Genomic DNA, 23,882 nt, shown 5'->3' with positions numbered 1-23,882 from the left:
ACCGTGTTTATGTTTTTCAACATTAAGGTACACATGGGGGCCTAGCCTAACTAAATAGCTAGTAAAAAGACCACCTCTGGTGGCGTGCAATAACTCCCAGAAGAAGATGCATCAATCCAAAGAGCTTGTGGGCATATTATCAAGCAGGGTGTTAAAATTATCGCCGTTTTAGCGGCATAAAACTGACGCTAAAGCGGCGATAATGGGCTTGATATTATGCCCTGGAGTATTCCAATAGAAGCCCATGTTCACACCAGAACATGGGTTTCTATTGTAATTCACAAGGCCATATTATCAAGCCCATTATCGCCGCTTTAGCGGCAGTTTTCTGCCGCAAAAACGGCGATAATTTTTAACCCCCCTGCTTGATAATATGCCACCAGGTCGTTCATTGACCCTTTCTAATACTTCAGCATTTTTGTCCCATCTATAGATGGCCATAAAAAGAATTACACGAGACATGGGGCAAAGCTCTTGCAGAAACTGAATGGTACATTTACATAGTGGGCCTATCTGTGGTCAACAACTGACATGTTACCATCAAATTCCAAACTGGACCTGAACACCATTCCTATTAAGTGTGTGTCAGACAGATATGTTGAGGTTGCTTTAACCTAATACCTTTTAATACTATCTAGTTGTAGTATGTAAATTACCACAAATCTCTCCTTATCAAGATGTTATGTTACTAGTTTGTTGACTGTCTTCTATTCTGCTTGAAGCTCTATTCTTTCATTCAGCTCATCCTACAACCTTGCGGTTTAAGCTCAGTCTAGATGTCTATAAGAAGACCAGGCATTAATTAGCTGGTGCTGGCCCAACTTCATATGTGATTAGCTGAGCTTTGGTCTTTGGAAAGCTTTATTGGATTGGGTTAAGCCTTTATTTTCTCTTCCGCCTCTAAGTATGGCCTCCTCCCACTCTTAAGGCAAAGTGGGCATGTTGATTTGTCAATAACTCTCACGCCACACTTCTGGTGAATGCAAGATGGCATGAAGGGTGATAGATGATTCTTAATAATTTTAAAACTGTTTATTTGACTGGAGTGTAGCAAGCTCAAAATTGTGCCTTTGAAACATATATATTAAATTTACCTTTGGAGAATCTATTAACATTCATTTTTTTTTACCAATTCAATGGTCTGCCACCATAACATAAATCTTAATGAGTATGTTTTTGTTAGACCTGTCAAGCCTTAGGGTGGTCTTCCCCCCAAATTTAGTTGTCCTTCTCCATTTTGGCTGGTCTCGCTTTTGCTGACTTTTGGACTCTGCGCACTTTACCACTGCAAACCAGTGCTAAAGTGCTTGTGCTCTTGACTTAAAACATGGTAGAATTGGATAACCCCCAATTGATCTATTTAATTTACTTGAAAGTCCCTATCAAGGGGCACCACATGCGCCCAGGGCCTGCACATTCAATGCCACAAGGATGCCTGCAGCACTGATTGTGCCACCCAGTAGTCCTTTAAACATGTCTCTGGCATGCCATTGCAGCCTGTGTGTGCGGTTTCAACTACCATGCCGACCTGGCAAAATAAAACTTTTGCTGTGCCCAAACCTTCCCTTCTTATACATGTAAGTCACCCCTAGGGCAGGCCATGCACAGCCCCGAGGGCAGAGTACAGTGAATTTAAAAAGTAGGACACATACTTTTAGGTTTTACTTGCATTGGTAGTGAAAAATTCTTGAATTAATTTGTCACTACTACAAGGCTAACCTCTCGCATAGGATAACATAAATATGTACCGTATTACATTTTATAGGTGTAATTTCTAAATAGGAACAGGTAACCAGTTCCTGTTTGGTGTCTCTGAAATTTAAAATCCTAACTTACAATGAAGCCGGATTTTAAATTACAATTTTGAAAATGGCACTTTTAGAAAGTTGACATTTTCCTGCCTTAGCCACTTAGTGCCTGCATCCTGTACCTGGGCCACATGATTGGGTGTAGCTGACGGTTGAGCTTAGTGTATTCCTCCTAGACAGCACCACATAATAGGGAGCTTACACTTGAATAGGCTTTTTCCTGCCGCCACATAAATGGCTGCCCACCCCCTGCAGTTAGACTGGAGCGAGGACAGGGAAGACAGGATGCCTGGAGACTTCAAAGAGATGCACCTAGAAGCTTCTACCCCACTTCAAAGGCACAATTGGGTATAAATACTGGACCTCAGACACCTCCACTACAGGACACGTCTGGACCTGTGGATACTCTGCTAGGAAGAAGTACTGCTGTGCTGCTACAAGGACTGCCACGCTTCTGGTCTGTTGTTCTAAAGGAACTGCTTCCCTGCTGTGCTGTCCTGCTGCGCTTTTGCCTAGGGGAGGAGAGAATGGACCTGCAAGTTCACCCTTGAACCCAGGACCCCAAAGAGACTCGAGGGGTTAGAGCCGCCCCCCTGATCTGGGCCTCAGGGACCTCGAAGGCTTTCCAACATCTTGCACCAGCCCCTGAACTCAGCTGCAGTGAGTTCCTGACTGGCAAGCGGTGACCCACAGGTCCTGAACCGTTGGTGTGGTCAGCGAGCTGAAAACAAGCATTTGGGCTTTTCGTGACTACGAACTGGCATGTTCACACCGAGATCTCGCCGGTCAGAATGTGATGCGCAGCTAGCCTCACTCTCATTACTCCAGCATCAACAGCTCACTGGGTACGACCAAGGCAAAGCTCCAGGCCGCCCATCCGCAAAGCCCAGGCTGCTGTTCACGCTATGCAGAGAGCCTCCCGTAATGCTTTCCTTGCTGCTTGTAGTCCTCACATATGTGACTCTTTGTTCCATCTTCAGAAGGTAAAACTTCAACAGGATTAACCTAGTGATGGTATCTGACATTGTCTCCATCACAATCAACCTGAAAGTCTGACCGGGTTCAGGGCGACCAAATATCCAGAGGTCATTGTTGTTTTGGTGCTATTTTCAATAAAGGCCTAGTTCAGCCCTGAAGAAGTCCAGGGTACTTCCCTTTGGATGAAACACGTGTTGGCTGGACCCTGTGTTCTAATAAATCAAGAAGAATTATCACACCAAACGTTGATGTGCTTTCTCATGTATACTCTAAATGCAATGTCATTGAATACTTTAGTGTGTGCTTAGGCCCTGTGTTCACTTTTGGGACTTAGGTCCACTTGCTTGAGGGCTTTTGTGGTTTTCCCTCACCTAGCGCACCGCTTAGATAATTTAACAATTACTGGACGACACCCAGCTCGTGCCACCACCTCCTGCAGATTTAGAAACTACCAGTTAGATATCAAGATTCGCAATGTCTTCTTCTCCCTTATATTAATGGTCCACAGAAACTGCTATTGCAACTCTGCCCTTGGAATTCCGATGGAAATCAAGTTTAAAACTATTGTTATTATTTGAAGTTATTATGCACACAGTTACCCAAAAGGGTTACCCGGCGCAACGTAGGTATGGGGGAAATTCCTGGATTAAAGGAGCCAAGTCTTCAAACGTTTACGGAAAGCGGAGAGAGATGTGCAGTTTCTTAGTGACTCTGGGGGAGAGTTCCAGAGCTTCTGGACTGAATATGAAGAGGAACGCCCTTTCATAGGAGCCATGTGGAACCTGGGCACACTAAACAGGGAGTGATTCCTAGATCGCAAGGATCTAGAAGGACGATAAAGCGACAGCAAGTCCTGAATGTACTGTGGTCCAGTTCCTGCATTAGCCTTGAACAAATAGCATAGTTTTGTTTTACTTTGGTCAAGACGTAGGAAAGAATTCCTTTGCAATTGCAAGCTAAACCTAATCCATGATTTGTAAGCAATATGTTACATTTTATAAGAGCATCTATGGGTGTATGTTTACTGAAAAACTAATATGCTCATAGATAAGTACATTGAAATTTGCAAAGTATTTTCTACCATTGCGGATGCGTAAAAATAATCTAATCAATCAGACTAAATTTAGAGCAATGCATTGCATCAGACATAATGAAAACAACCACAACATAACATTGAAATATGTATGTTTAAGTTAGACCTGCTCTTTTCTGCCAGTATTTTCTTGTGTGGAGATACAACAGTTTGCCAATTCTTCAATGAGGAGCTCTTTTCCCTTCTCACCTCTCCTGGCGTCTAAGGTTGGTGCAGTCATGCAGTCGATGTTTTCCAAACTCCCCAAACATATGTAACATCCCCGATGGGCCCAATTATCTAATTGGATGCAACCCAGAATTTCCTATTATGCTATTACAGTTCCACATGGGCTAGCTAATGAATTTGGAAAATAAAATTCATCATTATCAGCTCGTCCAGATTTTGACCTTTACTGGTAGGACATTTTTGCAAACATTCTTAACAACTATCCATGTTATATCAACCAGTTATCACAACAGCATTCATTTTTGTTATTAATTAAGGTCTAAGGGCAGCATAATGTACATTTAAAAAATTTCTAATCACGAAATTCAGCCAATGGCAAATAATAGCCAGTGTACATTTTAATGAATTTTTGCATAAATGATCGTTTAATTGTGTGTAATTTTGAAGTCCCTACAAATGAACACCAGTACTGACGACATGCTCATATTGAAAGAGGAGCCTTCAAATTGTGTTTAATTATTAAATGCTCATGGCAAAATGTAGGATGTTTGTTTTCCTGGTGTCTCAAAAAATCCTCTCGTTCATTGGCGATTCTTAAACTAGTTATTGCTTGTGTGTGTCTTTTAATTAATTCCTGTGCTACTTATTAGAATAATGCCTGGTTGCACCATGTCTTGATCATTCTTAGCAAAAGCATTGCAAACTGTGCTGAAGCGATTCATAATAGACCAGTCAGGAAAGTTGTGTCTTCTGCGAAATGTAATCTATATTGCAACCTTTAGCTTTTTACTAGTTAAGTGCCACCCTTGTGTAATATAGGCACTAAATAGATACAAAGCCCAATATAAAGCTGCTTCTATGAGTAGGTATCTCTTACTCCAGGCTTATGTGTGACTTGCATCTCAACATCCAGGAATGTCCAGGCCTGTCACATTCCTGTGAGTAGGCGTGACTTACTGCAGTCTTTCCTGTCATTAACCCCTAAGTTACCCGGAGTCAGATATTCTTTTATGCATGTCCTATTCCCAGAAAATGCTATGATTGACACTTTGGTAAGATATGTTAAGGAATAATGAATAATAAAATGTGGTTATAAAGTGTGGTAAATACCTAGCAGAGAGTCCTGGCTGTGAGACAGGCAGAAGGGCGGGGAGGACCAACACAGCAGACCAAGGAAAGAAAGAGAAAGCTACTGAAAGAGAATTTTTTTCTCCTGAACAGCAGTGTAACAAGAGATGGATTCAGTACTTAATTTGTCCAGGTGTTTAACAGTGCTCCGCACCAGCACTTCTTTCCAGACACGCGCACTTTGTTATGACAGCCCACCAGATAGTGGTGTTGTCTGAGTTCTTTTGTAGAGCTGGAATTGCTGGAACTAGCATTTAGCAGACTTTGCAAGGGCAGTGGATAGAGTGAGCACCTGTGGCCTTTGCACTCACTTTTCTTTTACGAATTAACCACTGCTTGGTTTTCGGGGAAAGGGGGAGAATGTTCCCAAGCCTGGAAGCAAGGAACAAAAAAGATCGTCCACAATGTTGAACTTTCTCGATGTGGGGACCACAACGCGTTTCACAGAGAGAGAGAACGAAGACTGTATAAATGAAATGAAGGCTGAAATGATTTCATTAAGTAACTGGGACCAGTATTAAAGAGCCGGCTGAACATTTGAGGTGAGGGAAGATGGGAGTTGTGGACTGAGGATACAAAATTAGCTGAGCTGTGGAATTTGTTATGATCTGAAGGCGATGGGTGAGGTAGTTAGAAAGTCCCAGGTAGACAGAACTCCCATAATCGAGGCTGGGGTTGATGAGTGTGTGCAGAATTATTTTGCAAGCAGACAGAGGGAGTAGAGGTACTCTGTTTCTCAGCATTCTTGGGAGGACAAAATAAGTCCTGGAAACATAGAGGAGAGGAGTTGGTCTAACGGCTAGGGCGCTCGACCTCGGACCTGGGGACCTGGGTTCAAGTCTCGGTAACGATGCCAAAATCCTCCTGTGATTCTGGGCAAATCACTTAATCTCCCTGTGCCTGAAATGAATTTTGTGTCCGTCCTCATGTAACGTAACTGGTCCTATGTAAAGCGCTCTGATACCCGATTCAGTTCGGGTCTAGTTCGCGCTATATAAAACTATGCAAAAAAAAAATAATAGTTATGGAGTGCAAAAGAAAGAAGACCAAAGAAAAAAGCTCAAACGTTTTTAGATGAGGTGACCAGTGATGGAGGGTGCTCTAATTCTTTAGGCCAACAGGCAGGAGACAAGACAAGACACTGGTTATCCAACAAAAGAACATCTGTCTTATAACCACTGAGTTTTAGATAGCTGTTCTGCAATCAGAGTGAGACAGCACGGATGTAGGAGTGGAAGTTGGATTGAAGAAGTTCCGGGATTTTAGAGACAGAAATGATGATCTCGGTGTCAACAGCCCAGAAGACACGTGGTGTATACCAAATGGCATATTGAATAAAGTGGATTACCGCTGATGAATGCCACAATTAAGATAAGACACATATACACTGAAAAGAGGGTGAAAGATGGCTTGAGTTCTAAAAGAGAGAAACAAACCTAAGTACTTGAGTGCATGTTTCAGGTGCCTCGTTTGTAGACAGTGTTGATCTCGGTGGAGGGACTCATCGTGTTGAATGTCATTGAAAGATCCAGCTATTTGAGGGTAGCAGTAAGTCTTTGACCTAGAACGATTCTGAGATTGTCAGTCACTGACACTAGGTCAGTCACTATACTGTGTTGGGGATAGAAGCCTGAATGGGTCTAGTCAAGTAGATAGTTGCACTCCAGTTATGAAGAAAATTGGTGATTAATAGCCCTTTCGAGAATCTTAACTGGGAAGGGAAATAAAGAATGCATTTACAAAGGGTCTTGGGATTGGCAGAAGCTTTCTTATGAATGTGGAACAACCGGAGCCTGCATCCAATTGTCTGGAACCTTAGTTAAAATGATAGAAACTTTACAGAGTCCTTGAGAATGGACTAATACCATCACAGCAAAGAGAGGTGATACTGGATGGGTACAGGGTCCTGGGGGAACCCTATTTAAATTGCCCTAAGGAGAAGGAAGACCTCTTCAGAAGGAAAAGTGTGGAACTCAGAGAGTAAGATCTACTGGGGGGCATGTTAAGGAAGGCAAGGACAGATTCTACGGTAGGTTGGGGTAAGAAGTCATGCTACAAAAACCCAATTCTTCCTACATTTTCTAATGCATGTTCTTGCCCTCATATCCAACACTTCCCTGGGTATGTCAACGTTTGCATGCTGGAAGAAATGTGGTTACTGGTTGAGGGGGGAGAAACCCTAATCGAGCAAGAACCACAATCCTTGTCAGGGTGAAGTCACAAGAAAACCTGAAATTAAGCAGGGCACAACCTTCTGGTAGCTTGGCACAGAACAGTCAGGCTTAATTTAGAGGCAATCTGTAAGCTATTTATGCTGCACTTCAAACAGTAATACAATGAAAAAACAAGAAAAATCCCACACCAATTTAGAAAACTAGAGTAAAATATGATAAATAAATCAAGACCAAAACAACAAATATCCACTCAGTAGTACCGGAAATATGCAGTTTTAAAGATTTAGGTGAAAATAGAGACAAAAAGTGTCACTCGTGTCCATCTGGTCGTGCAAGACTGGGCTGAAATAGCAAGTTCAGGCCGTCCACAATGGAGCAAAGGTCAGATACAGGCACCAGATTAGTCCTTCCCAAGAAGTTACCTTCTCAGTTTAAAGCAAAGAGTACCATTCGCAGTGAAGGGGGCTGCAAGGAGAAAGGAAGCATCGAGGACGGTCATCAATATAGCACAAAGAACAGGCCAGGCATCTGGGATGATTGTTTCTGTTACACAAAGATCCTGTTGTCATCACAAACTGTTGGGTCAGAACTTCACATTGGTGCTTCTCACAAGAGGTCGATGCTGTATTGCAAAGGGTCTGGTTGACAGAACTTTGCATTGGCAGGCAGTGCGAGCAACAAGATTTCGGTGCCAATGGCACCATTTGTGTTCACTAAGAACCCAAAAACTTCACTTCAGCTCCACTGAGGCACACAAAGGGTCCCGTTTGCAGTAGACCCTCAATGTCCTAATAATTATCAACGTATTTCTCTCCTTCCCTACCCAGTAGAAATTCTTGAACGCATGGTCAGTAAAACCCTATCCCAATTTTTGGAAACCAACAGGGGACTGGAAGATGTGCAATTTGGTTTAAGTCCTGGCCATGGGACGGAGACAGCCCTAGTAGTCATCTTAGACGAGCTTAGAATACGTGCAGACAACGTTCAGTCGACTATCCTGATCCTCTTAGCTATGTCTACCGCATTTGACACAGTCAATCATAAAATATTACTGAGGCAGCTCTCTAACCTCAGGCTGGAGGGCATCGCCTGTAACTGGCTTCAGTCATACCTGGAGAATATGCAACAAGCTGTGGCCCTTATTGATCTAAATTTAGAACAGTCAAGCATGGGGTTGCTCAGGGTTCTCTATTAGACTGATCCTTTTTAATATTTAGCTAAGACCACTAATTCCCGTTATTAAATCTTATAACATCAATCTGGTGAACTATGCAGACGACACGCAGCTCATCTTGTTGTTAGAAGACAGAGAGCGGACTTCACTTAGCAACTTCCATGAATGCATGCAGAAGACTGCTAGATGGTTGATGAATAACACTCTGCAGTTCAGTGGTGGGAAGACAAAACTCTTACACTGCACCATGAAGAAAATTCTCCGGCCACTCCAAGACAACTTCTGGCCCATTCAGGCAGGCATGCCTCCTATGCCAGGGGCTGGAGTACGCAATTTGGGCGTAGTCTTTGACAATAATTTGAGCCTGGGAAGACATGTGAACAAGACAGTGGGGACTTGTTTCTCACTCATAAAAGCCCTGTGGAAAATTCTCCCCATGCTTCCTTTGTCAGCTAGGGCACTTGTTGTCAGAAGTGTTATTTTAAGCCGGTTGGACTACTGTTGCAGTAGTCCAACCGGCTTAAAATAACACTTCTCCTTGGTTCAGCCAACTTCCTTTTTCTGCAATTTTCAAAGAATTCAGACTATCGCCGCCAAGCTGGCTTTAAAGAGGACCCGAGGTGACTCTGCATCTGTGGCCTTTAGTGATCTGCCCTAGCTCCCTTTAGCTCAGAGAATCCACTATGTATTGTTTTTAAGGCCCTTCATGGATCGGGACCTCTGCCATTGCAGGAAAAGTTTGCCTGGAGCGCTCCATCACGCAATCGCTGGTACCGTCAGAATAAGAACTTCCAGGTTTGGGGGGAGGGCCTTCAGCTGGGCAGCTGCCCACCTCTGGTTAATCTCCCGCCCGATATCAGACAGGTAGAAGAATACATTCAGTTCAGGAAAAACCTTAAAACTTTTCTTTTCCCTAGGAGGTAGTGTAGGCTTTTCAGCCAGTGGGTAAATAAGTGCATGTAGAGGAATCACTGTCAGTCCGCGCCAGGATACCGTGGGGTGATAGTGCGCTTTAGAAATTCTGTTTACATTACATTACATAGAGTTGGCCGTGAGGATCAGGGTAGCATTGTCGGAGCTCAATGGTGGAGCTCCCCATGAAAGGCTGATGCTGTAGCGCAAAGGGTCTTCTTGTTAGAACTTTATGTTGCTGGGCATTGCAACTGACACGGTTTTGGCACCAACTGGCTCATTTGCGAGCCCAACAAGTCCACTAAAGCCACACCAAGGGTCCTGAACCTGAGTTAAGGTACTTAGGAATCAGGGAATTACACCAGCTGGATCTGGGTGTTGAGAACCTGTTATGTCCCTGTGGCTCTGAACAGGAGGCCAGCAGATTAGCCTCTAGAGTCACCTCTGTCTTTGGTTCAAGTGCAGGTCCAATCTCTCTGACTCAGGCAGGAAGGCAGCTTGGCAGCAATCCAGCAAGGCAGTAGTCCAGCAGGGCAGCAGGGCAGCAGGGCAGCAGGCCAACAGAGTGGCAGTCCTCCTTCCTGGCAGTGTCCACAGGTAAAGAGGTGTACTGACGAGTTGGTGTTGGTGTTGGTGGTACAATATTATTACCAGGTGAAATAAGCTTCTAGAGGTTCCCCTTTGAAGGGTACAGATGCCCTACCTTCCCTGTCCTGGATCCAGACTAACTACTGGGGTTATGCAGCCATTTATGTGGAGGTAGAACATAGCCTATTCAAGTGTAAGTAGGGCTGGGCCCATCTCCTCCTTCCCATCCTACCAGAGATGGCCCTTCCAGGCACACCTAAGCTTTCTATTGTGTGTGGTTGTCTAGGAGGAATACACAAAGCCCAACTGCCAGCTACATCCAGTCATGTTACCCAGGGTCAGCCTACAGGCACTAAATGGCTAAGGCAGGAAAATGCCAACTTTATAAAAGTGCCATTTTCCAAATTGCAATTAAAAATCTGACTTCAGCAAAAGAGAAGATTTGTCATTACAATTCCAAAGACAACAATCATGTATTAGTTACCTGTCTCATTTGGGAATGACAGCTTCATAAATGTAATAAGGTAACTCCAATTTTCTCCTATTGTTGAGGTAGGTCTTGCAGTAGTAAAAAACGAATCTAAGAGCTTTTCACTACCAGGACATGTAAAATTAAACTTACATGTTCTACTTTTTAAATACACTGAACCCTGCAATTTGGGCTGTCCAGGGCCTACCTTAGGCGTGACGTCTATAGATGAAAAATGAAAATATGGGCCTGGCAAAAGGTTTATTTTGCCTGGTTGAAATGGCACACACAGGCTGCAATGGCAGGCTTGAGACACGTAAAGGGCTACTTAGGTGGTTGGCAAAATCAGTGCTGCAGGCACACGAGTAGCATTTGTTTTACAGGCCCTAAGCACATTTAGTACTACTTTATTAGGGACTTACAACAAAATGAAATATGCCAATTGGGAAAATGCCAATGTAACCATTTTTTACCTAGTGAGTATGTGCACTTTAGCAATGGTTAGCATTGGTAATGTGTACAGAGTCCTAAGGCTACCAAAAACCAGGTCAGCAAAAAGACCTCCTTTCGGCTGACTGGACTAACAGTCACCACTTGACTTACTCCAGCTGAATTTTGGCACAGGTTCAGGTAGGTAAGAGCCTATTATGTCCCTGTTGCTGAGAACATAAGGCCAGCATGCTAGCCCTTTGAGTCCTTCTGGCAGTCCTGGGTTCAGGTGCAGGTTCAATGCCTCTGAATCAGGCAGCAGGGCAGCAGAGCACCAATCCAGCCAGGTAGCAGTCCAGCAAGGTTATATTCTAAGGGACAGCAGTACAGCAGAGTGACAGTTCTTTCAGCAGTACAGCAGGCCTTCTTCTTAGCAGTCTCCACAAGTCCAGAAGTGTACTGAAGTGTTGGTGGCGGAGGTCCAATATTTATACCAGATGCCTCCTTTCAAGTGGAAGAAGCTTCTAGAGGTTTCCCTTTGAAGTGCACAGGTTTCATGCCTCCCCTGCCCCAGCTCCAGACAAACTAGAGGGGGGCATGCAGCCCTATGTGTGGATACAGGACATGGCCTAATCAATTCTAAGTAGGGTTGTGCTCAGCTCTGCCCTTCCATCCTGCCAGTGATTGCCCCTCCAGGCACATCTAACCTCTCCATTGTGTGTGGCAGACTAAGAGAAACGAACAAAGCCTAAATTTCACCCAGTCATGTGACCCAGAGACAAATTGCAGGCACTAAATGGCATTTTCCAAATTGTAATTTAGAATTCTACTTTACCATAAGAGAGGATTTTTCATTACAATTCCAAAGATGCCAAACATGAACCATTCACCTATTGCCATTTGAAAGTTACATTTTAGCAAAGGTAATAATGTAACTCCAATGTAATCCTATGGGAGAAAGTGCCTTCCAAAAGAAGAATGTTTCACTACCAGGGGATGTAAATATGTTGCATCCTGCCGTGTGCGTTGTTTTTGGCCAACCCTGTATTAAATCAGTTCTGCAGATCCACTTGTAAAAAAAACAGATGAGGGACGGAATGCTAAACAAATCAAACATTCTCCTCAGTTAAGGATCTTGGTTTAATACATCCTTTTTTGTTCACCATGCCATCCCAGTTTGGGCCCAGCCATATGCAAATCTGTCTTGACCGTGCTCCACATGGGAACAGTCCAACCCAAACTGCCAAGCAAGCTCCTCCCTCGACCGGAAACAAGCATCCTGGGATCGGTTTCCCCTCATCAACCAAGCTAGTTTGAATCCAGTGGCACAGTGAGCATGTGAAAATACAAATTTGTCCCAAATAGACGCTCATGGTTTGCAATAAACATTTGTGAGGATGTATTGAAGAAACCAGCAAAAGAATTGCAATGCCCAACCAAACGACATAAAAAAAGTTTAAGAAGTTGAGTTTCATAGACATTCGGGGAAATGAAATAATCATGGAGTCAGCAGTTTATATGGGCAGATGGCTTAGTGAAGTAATGCATCCACTACGGGGCTCTGTGAGTGAGTGAAGGTTCTAAGTTATGAATCACACAGAGCTCACTCAGCTTCTCAGTCTTCTGAGACAGACAGAATGAGCAACCTTGGTAATGGATAAGAATAGCACATGTTACAGTAAGGTTTTTAGCTTAATGTTAAACTGGCTGAACACCCAGATATGTTTCAACAATTTGGAAGAATCCATCTGTAAGCACTGACATTAGGAGTTTGACCAAAATTATTTCAATCATATTTTAATCTGCATTCTGAAGTGGCAGCCCCTGAGGCCAGTAATATTTGGCAACATGATACCCGTGCTTCCAGTTTAAAAAACGACCTTATTTGGAAATAATGCCAAGTTTGCAAATTTTTTGTGTAATCTGGATACTTCAATTAGTGCTTAATGTAATGAGTTATACTCCATTGTTTTCAGGCCAATTAAAGTTAGTAGCTCAGCCCATTTACAACTCAATGGCAAAATAGTTTAACAAGGCAATTCCATTTGTAGTTAAGAACATGATTAGCAAGCAATTGACTGAAAGTCCGCCACCACTGAGTTTCCAGAGCTCATTTGCATATCAATGGCAAAAGTCGCTCTGGGCTCACTTTCTTTTTAAGACCTGGCATGAAAAATTGTAATCATTCAATTGGTCCTTACTGAAAGTGTGTTTGCACTGACATCAGCTTACCTAAGCTACCTTAGAATTCAATGTTAAATTATAACTTCTCATTTTGTGTATATATTTAATTCTAAATGGGTAAATTACAATGAATCAAACCTACATAGGCCCTTCTATTTTACTAAATTATAAAGTTGATGTAGCACCAATCGGGCTGGCTTCTGTATATATTGTTCTGTACCGTCAAAAGTGGTTTCAAATCCATTTTGGAGAATGATATTATACTGGCCTTTATAAAAACTGAATGCAGCAAAGAGTCATTGTCCATGTTTCTAAACTCTGAACACTTTGTTTTTCAGAGATGGAATTCTGTGAAAGCCCACCTGTCCTGAGCACAGGCTACCAGGCAGATCTGCATGGGGTTTCTCAGCACGGCTACCCACTGCAGATGGGCTCCGATGTGGACACAGAGAACGAAGGGGGCGCGTCACCAGATCACACCCTAAGAATGTGGATAAGGGAAGTTAAATCTGAACATAGCTCCTGCGTCTCAAGTCGAGCAAACTCTGCGTTGTCCCTAACTGACACTGACCATGAGAGGAAGTCTGACGGGGAAAATGGTAATACTGAAAATTATACCACATCCTACTACCTATACACAAAAAGAAAGTGTTTTCATCCATATTTTCCATGTTCTTTTTTCCCTCTTTTCCTCATGTCTCTTTTGCGACCTGAATCCATTCTAGATTAAACATATTTATGTGGGTTAAGATGACATATGTTTGCCTTATGATTATCATAAAGATAAGTGGTTTATATGAGAGGTAATTACATTTTTTTTGTAATGAGATTGATTACATTAATGCATTAATGCACATATTTATTTTGGTAACTAATGATGGGCAGTTTTGAGGTGCAAATCATATATAACTGGTATGGTTCAATTCTTTCACGAACCTTTATCAGAAAGAATATTGCATACCTACCTTACCATTCCTCCAAGATGGATACAATGCCCATTTAGTCCGCTTTTAATCTCAATATGTGCTGCAACAAATTAGATGGCTGTATGTCACTGCATCCGCTGATCGTGACAGCAGGAGTCACTACTTCATGAGCACTTTGTTGGGAATCGCCTACATCGGAGTGCCATTACTTCAGAACTTTGCAGTTAAGTTATGCACCTATCAATCAGCCGCGGCCCCTGCAGGTAAGGGCGCTGGGGGGGGGGGGGGGGGGGGTGATTCAACAGAGGACCGCGAGGAAAATTAAATAAATAATTACTTTTCCCTCGTTGTCGCCAGTCGAATTCCCCTCCCCACCTGGTCCCACGGCTCTTACCTACACGGGACGCGCATGCTATCGATGCTATAGCAGTGACGATAAATGTGGTTCACTAGCATATTATGTAGAGCAATACTACTAATAAACCCATAAGCACACACTTATGACTGCATTGAAAAGGTGTAATGAAACATATATTGTAAAAAATAATGTAAAAATACTTTACATATGGAAACAATAGCCACCACACTGGGAGTGTGTTTTTTCCATCCATCATTAACCCTTTGTGTCTTGGTTTTGGTCAAATACATTTGCTAAAACGTTTACAAAAAATACATTGGCATACACTATATATGCAGAGGTGCAGAATGTAAAAATGACCATGGTTAAGGAAGAGGAGTGGCATCTTCTGAGTTTTGCTCCTCTCATACACTCAACAATTTTTATAAATCGCATGTTACTCTCTGTGCATCTTCATCAATACAAGAGGAAAAGTTATAGCTGCTCAACTCTAATAAGTGATGCCAGCTGACATCTGTCATCACAATACCTGCTGCCAGAGCCTGCAGGCAGGGTCACAAGCATCATCGCAGCCAAAGTTTAGACAAGGAAAATAGGAATTGCCATTTTGTTCTCCTCTGTCTTTTTCCGCGGCCACCGAAGTCATCTGCGGCGTTCCGCAAGGATCCTCACTCAGCCCCACCCTCTTCAACGTCTACATGAGCCCCCTCGCAGCCATCGCACGTCAACGCAACCTCAACATTATCTCATACGCCGACGACACCCAGATGATCCTCTCCCTCACCAACGACCCCGCCACCGCCAGAGCCAGTCTCCAGGAAGGAATGAAAGACGTCGCAGAATGGATGAAGCTCAGCCGTCTGAAACTGAACTCAGACAAGACGGAAGTCCTCATCCTGGGACCATCCCCTTCTGCCTGGAACGACTCCTGGTGGCCCCCTGCCCTGGGCACCGCACCCAAGCCAACGGACCATGCACGCAACCTGGGCTTCATCCTGGACTCCTCCCTCACGATGACCAAGCAAGTCAATGCCGTCTCATCCTCCTGCTTCAACACCTTGCGCATGCTCCGAAAGATCTTCAGATGGATCCCCACCGAAACCAGGAAGACGGTCACCCAGGCCCTCGTCACCAGCCGTCTGGACTACAGGAACACCCTCTACGCTGGAACCACAGCCAAACTCCAGAAAAGACTCCAGCGCATACAGAACGCTTCTGCACGACTCATCCTGGACATCCCTCACCACAGCCACATCTCTGCCCATCTGAAAGACCTGCACTGGCTCCCCGTCAGCAGGAGGATCACGCTCCGACTCCTCACCCACGCACACAAAGCTCTCCACGACATGGGCCCGAAATAACTCAACAGCCGCCTTACTTTCCACACACCCACCCGCCAGCTCCGATCCGCCAGCCTCGCCCTCGCCTCCGTCCCACGAATTCGCAAATCCACTGTCGGAGGAAGATCCTTTTACTACCTGGCGGCCAAGACATGGAACTCCCTCCCCACTCACCTACGGTTGACCCTGGACCATCTCTCCTTCAGTAAAACAACTCAAGACCTGGCTGTTCGAGCAGTAGCGACTCCCCCCATCCCCGCCCCCCCCAGCGCCTTGAGACCCTCATGGGTGAGTAGCGCGCTATACAAATCTCACTGATTGATTGATTGATTTCTAAAATGAAAAGCGATCAGCAGAAAGGATATATTTATGGCAACAAGTTTTTTTTTCACACTATAGGTCATGATAAAATTGTTGCATGTTTCAACACAATCTAGGTCATTTGATAAACTGGCATACAGTAAGCAGGAAATATCAAGTTACCATGGACTTAACAGGTTTGCAATGCTATGACCGTGTATTATAAGGAATAACATATCCTCTGGCGTACAGGAAAAGATTATAGTAAGTCACCTCAGAGATCCATCATCTGATAAAGAAACGTGGCCTTTTGACTAGTATGGTCATGCACCTCCTCAGTGACTTGCAATATCCTTGTAATGTACCCCAATAAGTACTTGATTAGATAGATAGATAGATAGATAGATAGATAGATAGATAGATAGATAGATAGATAGATAGATAGATAGATAGATAGATAGATAGATAGATAGATAGATAGATAGATAGATAGATAGATAGATAGATAGATATTACAAATTGCATCCACTCACAGTCACAGGGATCCAACGACACTCCTTGGTGAGATTCGAAATGTTTTATTCAACCCATGTAAGTGTATATATACATATAAAGAGAGAAAGAGAATATATATTTCACTTACTTTATTCATACTTACGTGCATGGTAAAGGCATGAGCCGTAAATGTAGAAACATGTTAAATGCATGGGTTGTAAAAAATGAATGGTAAAGGCATGCATGGTAAAAGTATGCATTGTAATGTCATACACGCAAACACACATGATCCGTGTTTACCTATGACACAGAAATCAATATTTGGGATCCAGACAACAGTACTGTTAGGCACTCAGGAGAGTCGGTAGACATCCCGTAGCATGTAGAGGACTTTTCCATCCCATTAGACACCCCTCACATATCAGAACACTCCGACCAAATCCTATTTTAGAGAAAGTGCGTGGTCAGATCGGTAAAATTAGCGGGAAAGTCCATCAGCATTCCAGTGACTCAATCCATTTCTGCACTCCATTTCAAAGTCTAACCCTTGCAAATAAATACACCATCACAATAAAATATATATATGTATATATATATATACATATATATATTTATATTGTATGTCCCAGGATGCTTGTTTCTGGCCTAGGGAGGACCTGGCCTGGTATTTCCGGCTGGACTGCTCCCATGGGGAGTAGGGTGAAGACTGACTTGTATATGGCTGTGACCAAACTGGGGTGAGGTGGAAAGAAAAATAACGATGGATTAAACCCAGATCTATTATTGGGGGTGTGTGTTTGAAAAGTTTCAATGCTCCATCCATTATTTTATTTTGTGTCGTTGCTATGTGCACCCTAAGTGGCTAACGATATGCCCAGACGTGGGACTCCTGCTCAATGTGCCTCTTGATTCAAGCTAGCCTGGCTGACAAGGGGTGATACCCCGAAACTGGTCCCAGTATTCTTGTTTACAGTCCAGGCAGGACCTGGCCTGACAGTTCGGACTGGACTGCTCCATTGAGGAGCAGGGTGAAGACTGATTTGCATATGGTTGGTTCCCAACTGGGGACAAGTGGCAAGCAAAATAACGATGGAGTAAACCCAGATCTGTGACTGGGAGTGAGTGTTTGAGAAGTTTCAACACTCCGTCCATCATTTCATTTTTCCCACATGTTGTATTTTCAGCATTATATACTATGGCATTTTAAGAAAGTTAAATACGGAAATCAGGGATTAGCCAATTTCTACAAGTTTTAGTGACCAGAACACATACACTGGGCACTGGGCTGCATTGCCCCAATGTGTGAGTTGAAAAATCATCAAACAAATTCAGCAGAAAATGGGAAAGTTCATGGAGAAAGGGGAATTTTCTCAAATCCACCAATATACCTATATAGATAATCAGAAAAAATGATTTATTTATGTGATTTGGACTAGAATGTAGAGATGCAGTATACTAGCAACAGTACAATGTAAGGTGCTTAGAAAGTTTGATGTCCCACAATTAAAAGTATTTCGGAAGAGATTTTACTGAACACATTGAAAATCTTCTCATTTAACAAAAGAATAGAAAACTACAAAACATGGGAAATTATGGTTGTCGGCAGGTCTTTCCACTGCCAAACTGCATTTTATGCCACTGGAGTAAACCATTGGTGCCTATGGGTACAGACTGGCTCTCCGAATTGGCTAAAGTTGATCACTTGAATGCATACTCCCAAAACTGAGACCAAATCCTCCAGTCGACAACCACACAGGTCGAACCATCGGGCACTCTCTAAACTACTTTACCTTTATGCCCAGGGGGAGGTCCAAGATACCCAGATCAAGTGATCAAATGATCTGTGGCTCCTGTTTTGTGATGCCCTGGTGAGCTAAGCTTACTGATTCCTGCATGGATACTTACTTATATATTAGATCACATCTCACATTTGATGCCCTGCATGATAGGAGAAAGCCCCGTCCAGTCCTAATCCAGTCTGCATACCTCCACTGGAATAGTGTACTTTTGCTTCTGATTGTGACTCTCTTTATTGGATGTATGATGGTCTGTGTTATACTCAATGTTTACTTTGTTTTTTTGATCAGTATACTGTATCATGGGTACTTGGTGCCGCTGAAATGAAGTCGATATAAGAATAAAAAATCTCTATAAAATAAAAAAAGAATAGAAAACAGCTGTGTTACTTGAAAACAGTCTTAGAAATGTTATGGTGGTTATTAAAAGATAATTGCTGGTGGTGTGGCAGTGCCTTCTTGTTTCATTCACATGTTTGCCCCTTAGAGCGCAGATAGCTATTATTTTTGTTCAGGAACATATTCTTTGCAATATATATAATGTGACTGAGTGAAGGAGGGTGACCTACACTGGCACACAAATGCATTGCAGAATATACTTAACACAATGTAATCTCTTCAACTTGCGTAGATCAAATTAAAAGTAACATCGTCTCCACAGAGACTAAAATTGTTTATTACAGTATTGGAATGTTGGGAGCTCCACTGAAAACAATGGAGTGCCCCGGGCTTCGAATGGCCGGTAGATGCCTGGGGCTCCTATATTCCAATGTTTGTTTACAGCTATTGCAGTGAACAAAATATCTCATGGAGCCTGAGGGGATTTCAATCCCTCAGACTCTGTGAGACCTTTGTTTTGCAAATTAGCACATTCTGCCCTCTAGGGGTAGAATGTTCTAATAGCCTTAGAGCCCTCCGTAGCGGGGTCTACTGGCCATTGAAGGTCCGCTCCCTTGTTAAAGGCCCTCGCCTTAGACTCAGGCCTTTAACACCGGAGCAGGCGTTTAATGGCCAGTAGAACCCGCTACCGTGGGCTCTAAGGCTATATTGGACTCACATAGGCCATCATTCCGAGTTCCGTGAGAAATCAAAAGCCAGGTCACACAGTGTATTTGTCCGCTTTCCAAGAGAAGACTGCACACCGTGTTGGTCGACACAGAATCAGTATCTAGCTGTGCACCCAAGCATTTGTCTAGGAATCATCCTTACCCTGCGCATAATTATTCCTAATAATTGAATCTCCTTGCCATCTGATGTTGCAACAAAGGAAATATTAATGCGCTAATGGTCCAGCCAGAATCTCTGTATTCAGCGCGCACGTAGCAAGTGTTAATTTGTGGAACATGTTTCTCACATCCAGCAGCACATTGTATCTGGATATATTATAAGCTGTCAGGGCTGCGAGAGAAGATGAAATGACTAAGCATATAATTGCACTGAGCCACGTGCCTGCTGCACAAAAAAGACAAATGTGTACCGCCATCTGCTCTATTATTACAGGCCAGCCACATTGGTTTCAAAATAGAGAGAAGAGAAAAAGAGCAACACTGGCGGCCATTTAGAGCTCTATCCGGGTTCCTCTTTCAAACACCCGATGTTAATTAACGTTAGCAATGAGGAAAATGTGAGAACAATAATTGATATCGGGATTCACGTGATATCGACAAAATGAGAAAATTGTGTCTAAAACACGTACATTTTAACGAATTAATTTAGAATGTATGGAAACAAATGTTATGGTTCTGTGTGAATTTGGGTGTGTGGGTTTTTATAAATTATCAGTAAGGAGAGTAGAGGTACGAAATGTGTTAAAATATCACGAGAATGGTTAAAATCTTCACTGTATGGTTTCTTCCACTGCTGCTTAACATTATAAGTTTTGTTTTTTAACACAAACACAAGAAAACATTAGTAGTGGTCCAAAAATAGCAGAGAATGCCTGAAAATGTTATTCTGTCATTAGTACTCACGGTGTCCTATTTCTCTAGCGGTTTGTCGGTCATGAGAACTGTTTTATGCTCATTATTTTTCCTTTAAAATTCTTTAAGATATTTACAATCACATTAAGTGAATCAGCTTCTGCATATAGAATGGGGTCTTTATCTCTCCAATGGAATGGAATGTAAAAATATAAGGTTAAAAGTCTAATAAGTCTTCAATATTTAATTGATAACTGCCTCTGAACAGTACTGTGTTACCCCATACATGTACGGACACAGGATATTAGGTACACACCTTTATTGTGCATGAATATTATGAAACATAAACAGTGTAATTAAGGGCCTGGCTTAGAGTTAGGTGGACTAGGTTCTCTGTCAACAAATGGTGACTATGCTGTTTATCATATTGCAAGGGGCATAGGTTACAGTGCACTTATAATAAGGTAGATGGGACATTCATCATGTTTGTGACAGAGTGTTTTGTCCACCAAATTCCACATAAGGCCATACATTTTGTTTTCTAATGTACTGCGCAGTGAAGGTAAAAAAAATTTTCTCCAGAGCATGTGCAACCATTGTGAAGTCTGCATGAATCCGCCCGACCTGTGAGTCTCTGGCTTGTCCCTATGTGGAGACATAGAACATATGGGGGGATCTATCAAGGCTTCGCGCCAGTGCTTTGTGCTGAAAAAGTTTGCCAAGGTATTTCTTTTCAGGTGCAAAAGGAATTTTCCGCTGGAACGGCAAGAACGCTTTGTGTGGCTTTGCACCCCTTTGCGTCCAGGTCATTCAGTTGGGTGGAAGTTGGGCATTACCGTGAAAGAACTCATAGGGGCATATTACCAACGTTAAGCGATATTTATCGCTATCGATGCTTAGCAACGAATTTTTTAACGCTAAGCATCGTCAGAAATTATCGCAGATAAACCTTGCTATTATCAAGGTTTATCGCAAATGCGATAAAAAACGGCTGCAATGCATGAATATCGCTGAAAAGTCAGCGATATTCCTGCATTACCGAGCTAATGCTCTTAGCCATGTTATCCACCTCCCATTGGATAACATGGCTAAGAACTGCTCAGGGCAGGTGTTAGTTTTTGGAGATATTCGCGCTTAGCGTAAATATCTCCAAAAGTTGGTAATAGGAGATAGCGATGTTAGCGACTGTTTCCAGTCGCTAACATCTTGGCACGCCCACTTTGCATGTCATTAGTGATAAATATCACTGACATGCAAAGTGGGGCCCAAGATGGTCGCTATCTCCTACTAGCTGTCGCTAACTGGTGTTAGCGACAGCTAGGTAATAGGGAGATAATTTTATCTCCGCTTTCTTGGCTTTTAAAGCCAAAAAAGCGGAGATAAACCCCCTTGATAATATGCCCCATAGTTTTTAACTTAAAGTCAAATTTTCTGGGAGAGTCACACCAAGATATGCATCATAAAGTAATGCATCCTTGAAGCAGGCGCTAACTTGGAGAAATGGTTTTGTTTCTGAAAACATTCCCTACCATGAATATGTGCTGTACCAGACAGCACACATCCAGTGTGTGGATTGGCTCACTATTTACAAACCTATACTTGACATCACACACACACTTTTGCTCCATGGTGCAAATGTTGTATGTGGTGTTAGGTAACCTGTGCACCAGCACAGCCGATGAGAGGATTAGCAGGCCATTTTTTAATAAATTTCTGCTGTGCGTTGTACCAAAATAATGAATCTGCCCCCAGTGAACCTCATAGACAGAGAAAGTGATGACACTAATGTAGGCAGTAACTTACATTCAAAAAGATCAGTTGCAATCGCTGCTGCAGTGAGCAAGTGAAAACCAAGGGGATGTTCATAAGTGACAGCTTCCACTGAGTGAAGGACAGCTGCCAGCATCTGGGGAGAGAACACTGACCCCGTAGTCTGCAGCAGATCTCCCATTGTCGCTTACACAATGCAACACTATTTGTGGCCTGGTGAATCCATTCTCTGTAAGGGAACAATGCTGGCGCTTTGTACATGCAATTAAAAAGTGTTCTGTGTCACTCAGCCCTCCATTGCTTCATTCACAGTCATCGACAATGAGGTTCTAAACCAAAGCATAGTGAGAAGCAACACAGAGCCTTCCTTTATGCCCTTGGGAAACAGGGTTAATATGCTATAAAAGAATGCACTGGTACACAAAGATTCATTAACAGCCAATAAACTATTTCTGATAGTATATAAGCTCGATTTACAGACTCTGAACAGGAATATTGGCAGTTCAGTGGCCGAACCTTTCCTGCTTAGTAAGCCAGCACACAAGGCTTCCCTGCTGGTGTGCCCTTGCGTCCCTGCAGTAGCAAAGATGGTCCGTCTGTACTTTTAGACCTATTAGCGCCTTTCTGTGGGTGGACAGTATCATGATTTCAAAATGAACACAATATCGCAACCATAAATATCGTGATACCAAAATATTGTGTCAATAATATCGATCACAAAAATATTGCGTTTTTGTATCTATAATGTTAAGTACCAAAATATCTAAATAAATATAGTTTCACACTAATATCGAAACATATTAACAAAACTATCACTTACAACTATATATATATATAGTTTAAATAAGTAACACTTAAATATTGTAACATATAACATTAATAAAATGTTAATTAAATGTTTAAATACAATTTATAAATAAATATCAATAGCTATTAAATTAAACAAACACACACAGATATATAAATTGTGTATGTTTATATACACACTTATAAATATAAAACTAAAATATAAAACTATCGGAAAAAATATTATTTTGACTAATATCACATTGTTATAATGATTTCTAAATTTACCAAAATACCAACTATATATATATATACATATAAATATATATATATATATATATATATACATATATATATATATATATATATATATACATATTACCTACTGGCGGTCGCCAGTAGGTATATATAGTTAGGATTTTTTCTCTATGGGTTTTTTGAAAATTCTATGTCTAATAACTTTGGCGTTTGTGGACGGAATTGGCTGAAATTTTCAGGAAAATGGCACATTTTGTTTCTGAGCAGCCCTTAAAAATTTGGGGGGGTTCGTCCGGTGGGGGCCGAGAAAAAAGGGGGGTCCCAAAACGTGTTTTTAACATTGAGTTTTCCATAGGGCGGTTGGCCTCACTTTTAGCCCGAACGGCTGAATGGATTTGCACGAAACTTGGCAAAATTGTAGGGACTGGTAGCCCGATGTGCCTTTTGTAGGTCTCAATATATGTGCTCCAGTGGATTTTGAGAAATTAACGTTTAAAAAAAGATATATATCTGTAACAGCGGACCAGTTAGCGCACTGGTTCGCGGACTTTTTGCGCAACGGAGCTTTGTGAAGCGAAGCTGATTGGTTCTCTGGCGTCTGTCAACATTCCAAAAAGTCCGTAGCGGCCGCCATCTTGTCTCTCGGTAGGATCGAGAGACAAGAGGAGGCCAAAGCGAAGGGGCAAATGACCATAAGGGGGAATAGTAGATCCTCGCTGACCCCCTAGGTTTGATGTGGAGGTTTTAAAAGGGCCCCGCGGGGCAAAAAAAAAAAATTATAATAATAATCTTACGGCTGAATGGATTTGCACGAAACTTGGCAAAATTG

General features: G+C 42.5%; 1 protein-coding gene across 1 annotated transcript in view; it reads left to right on the top strand.

Moving 5' to 3' along the window:
• TENM1 (teneurin transmembrane protein 1) overlaps positions 1–23,882 on the top strand; it is a 1,826,288-nt gene that overhangs the window by 441,549 nt on the left and 1,360,857 nt on the right. Inside the window, exon 3 of the mRNA XM_078688755.1 lies at positions 13,444–13,704. Coding sequence (XP_078544881.1) covers positions 13,444–13,704 — 261 coding nt within the window. The remainder of the gene's footprint in view (positions 1–13,443; positions 13,705–23,882) is intronic.

The sequence above is a fragment of the Lissotriton helveticus genome, chromosome 4_1 (genome assembly GCF_964261635.1).
Source record: "Lissotriton helveticus chromosome 4_1, aLisHel1.1, whole genome shotgun sequence".
NCBI classification, from domain to species: Eukaryota; Metazoa; Chordata; class Amphibia; order Caudata; family Salamandridae; genus Lissotriton; species Lissotriton helveticus.
The sequence above is the reverse complement of the archived record's forward strand: the minus strand, read 5'-3'. Positions and strand labels throughout refer to the sequence as shown.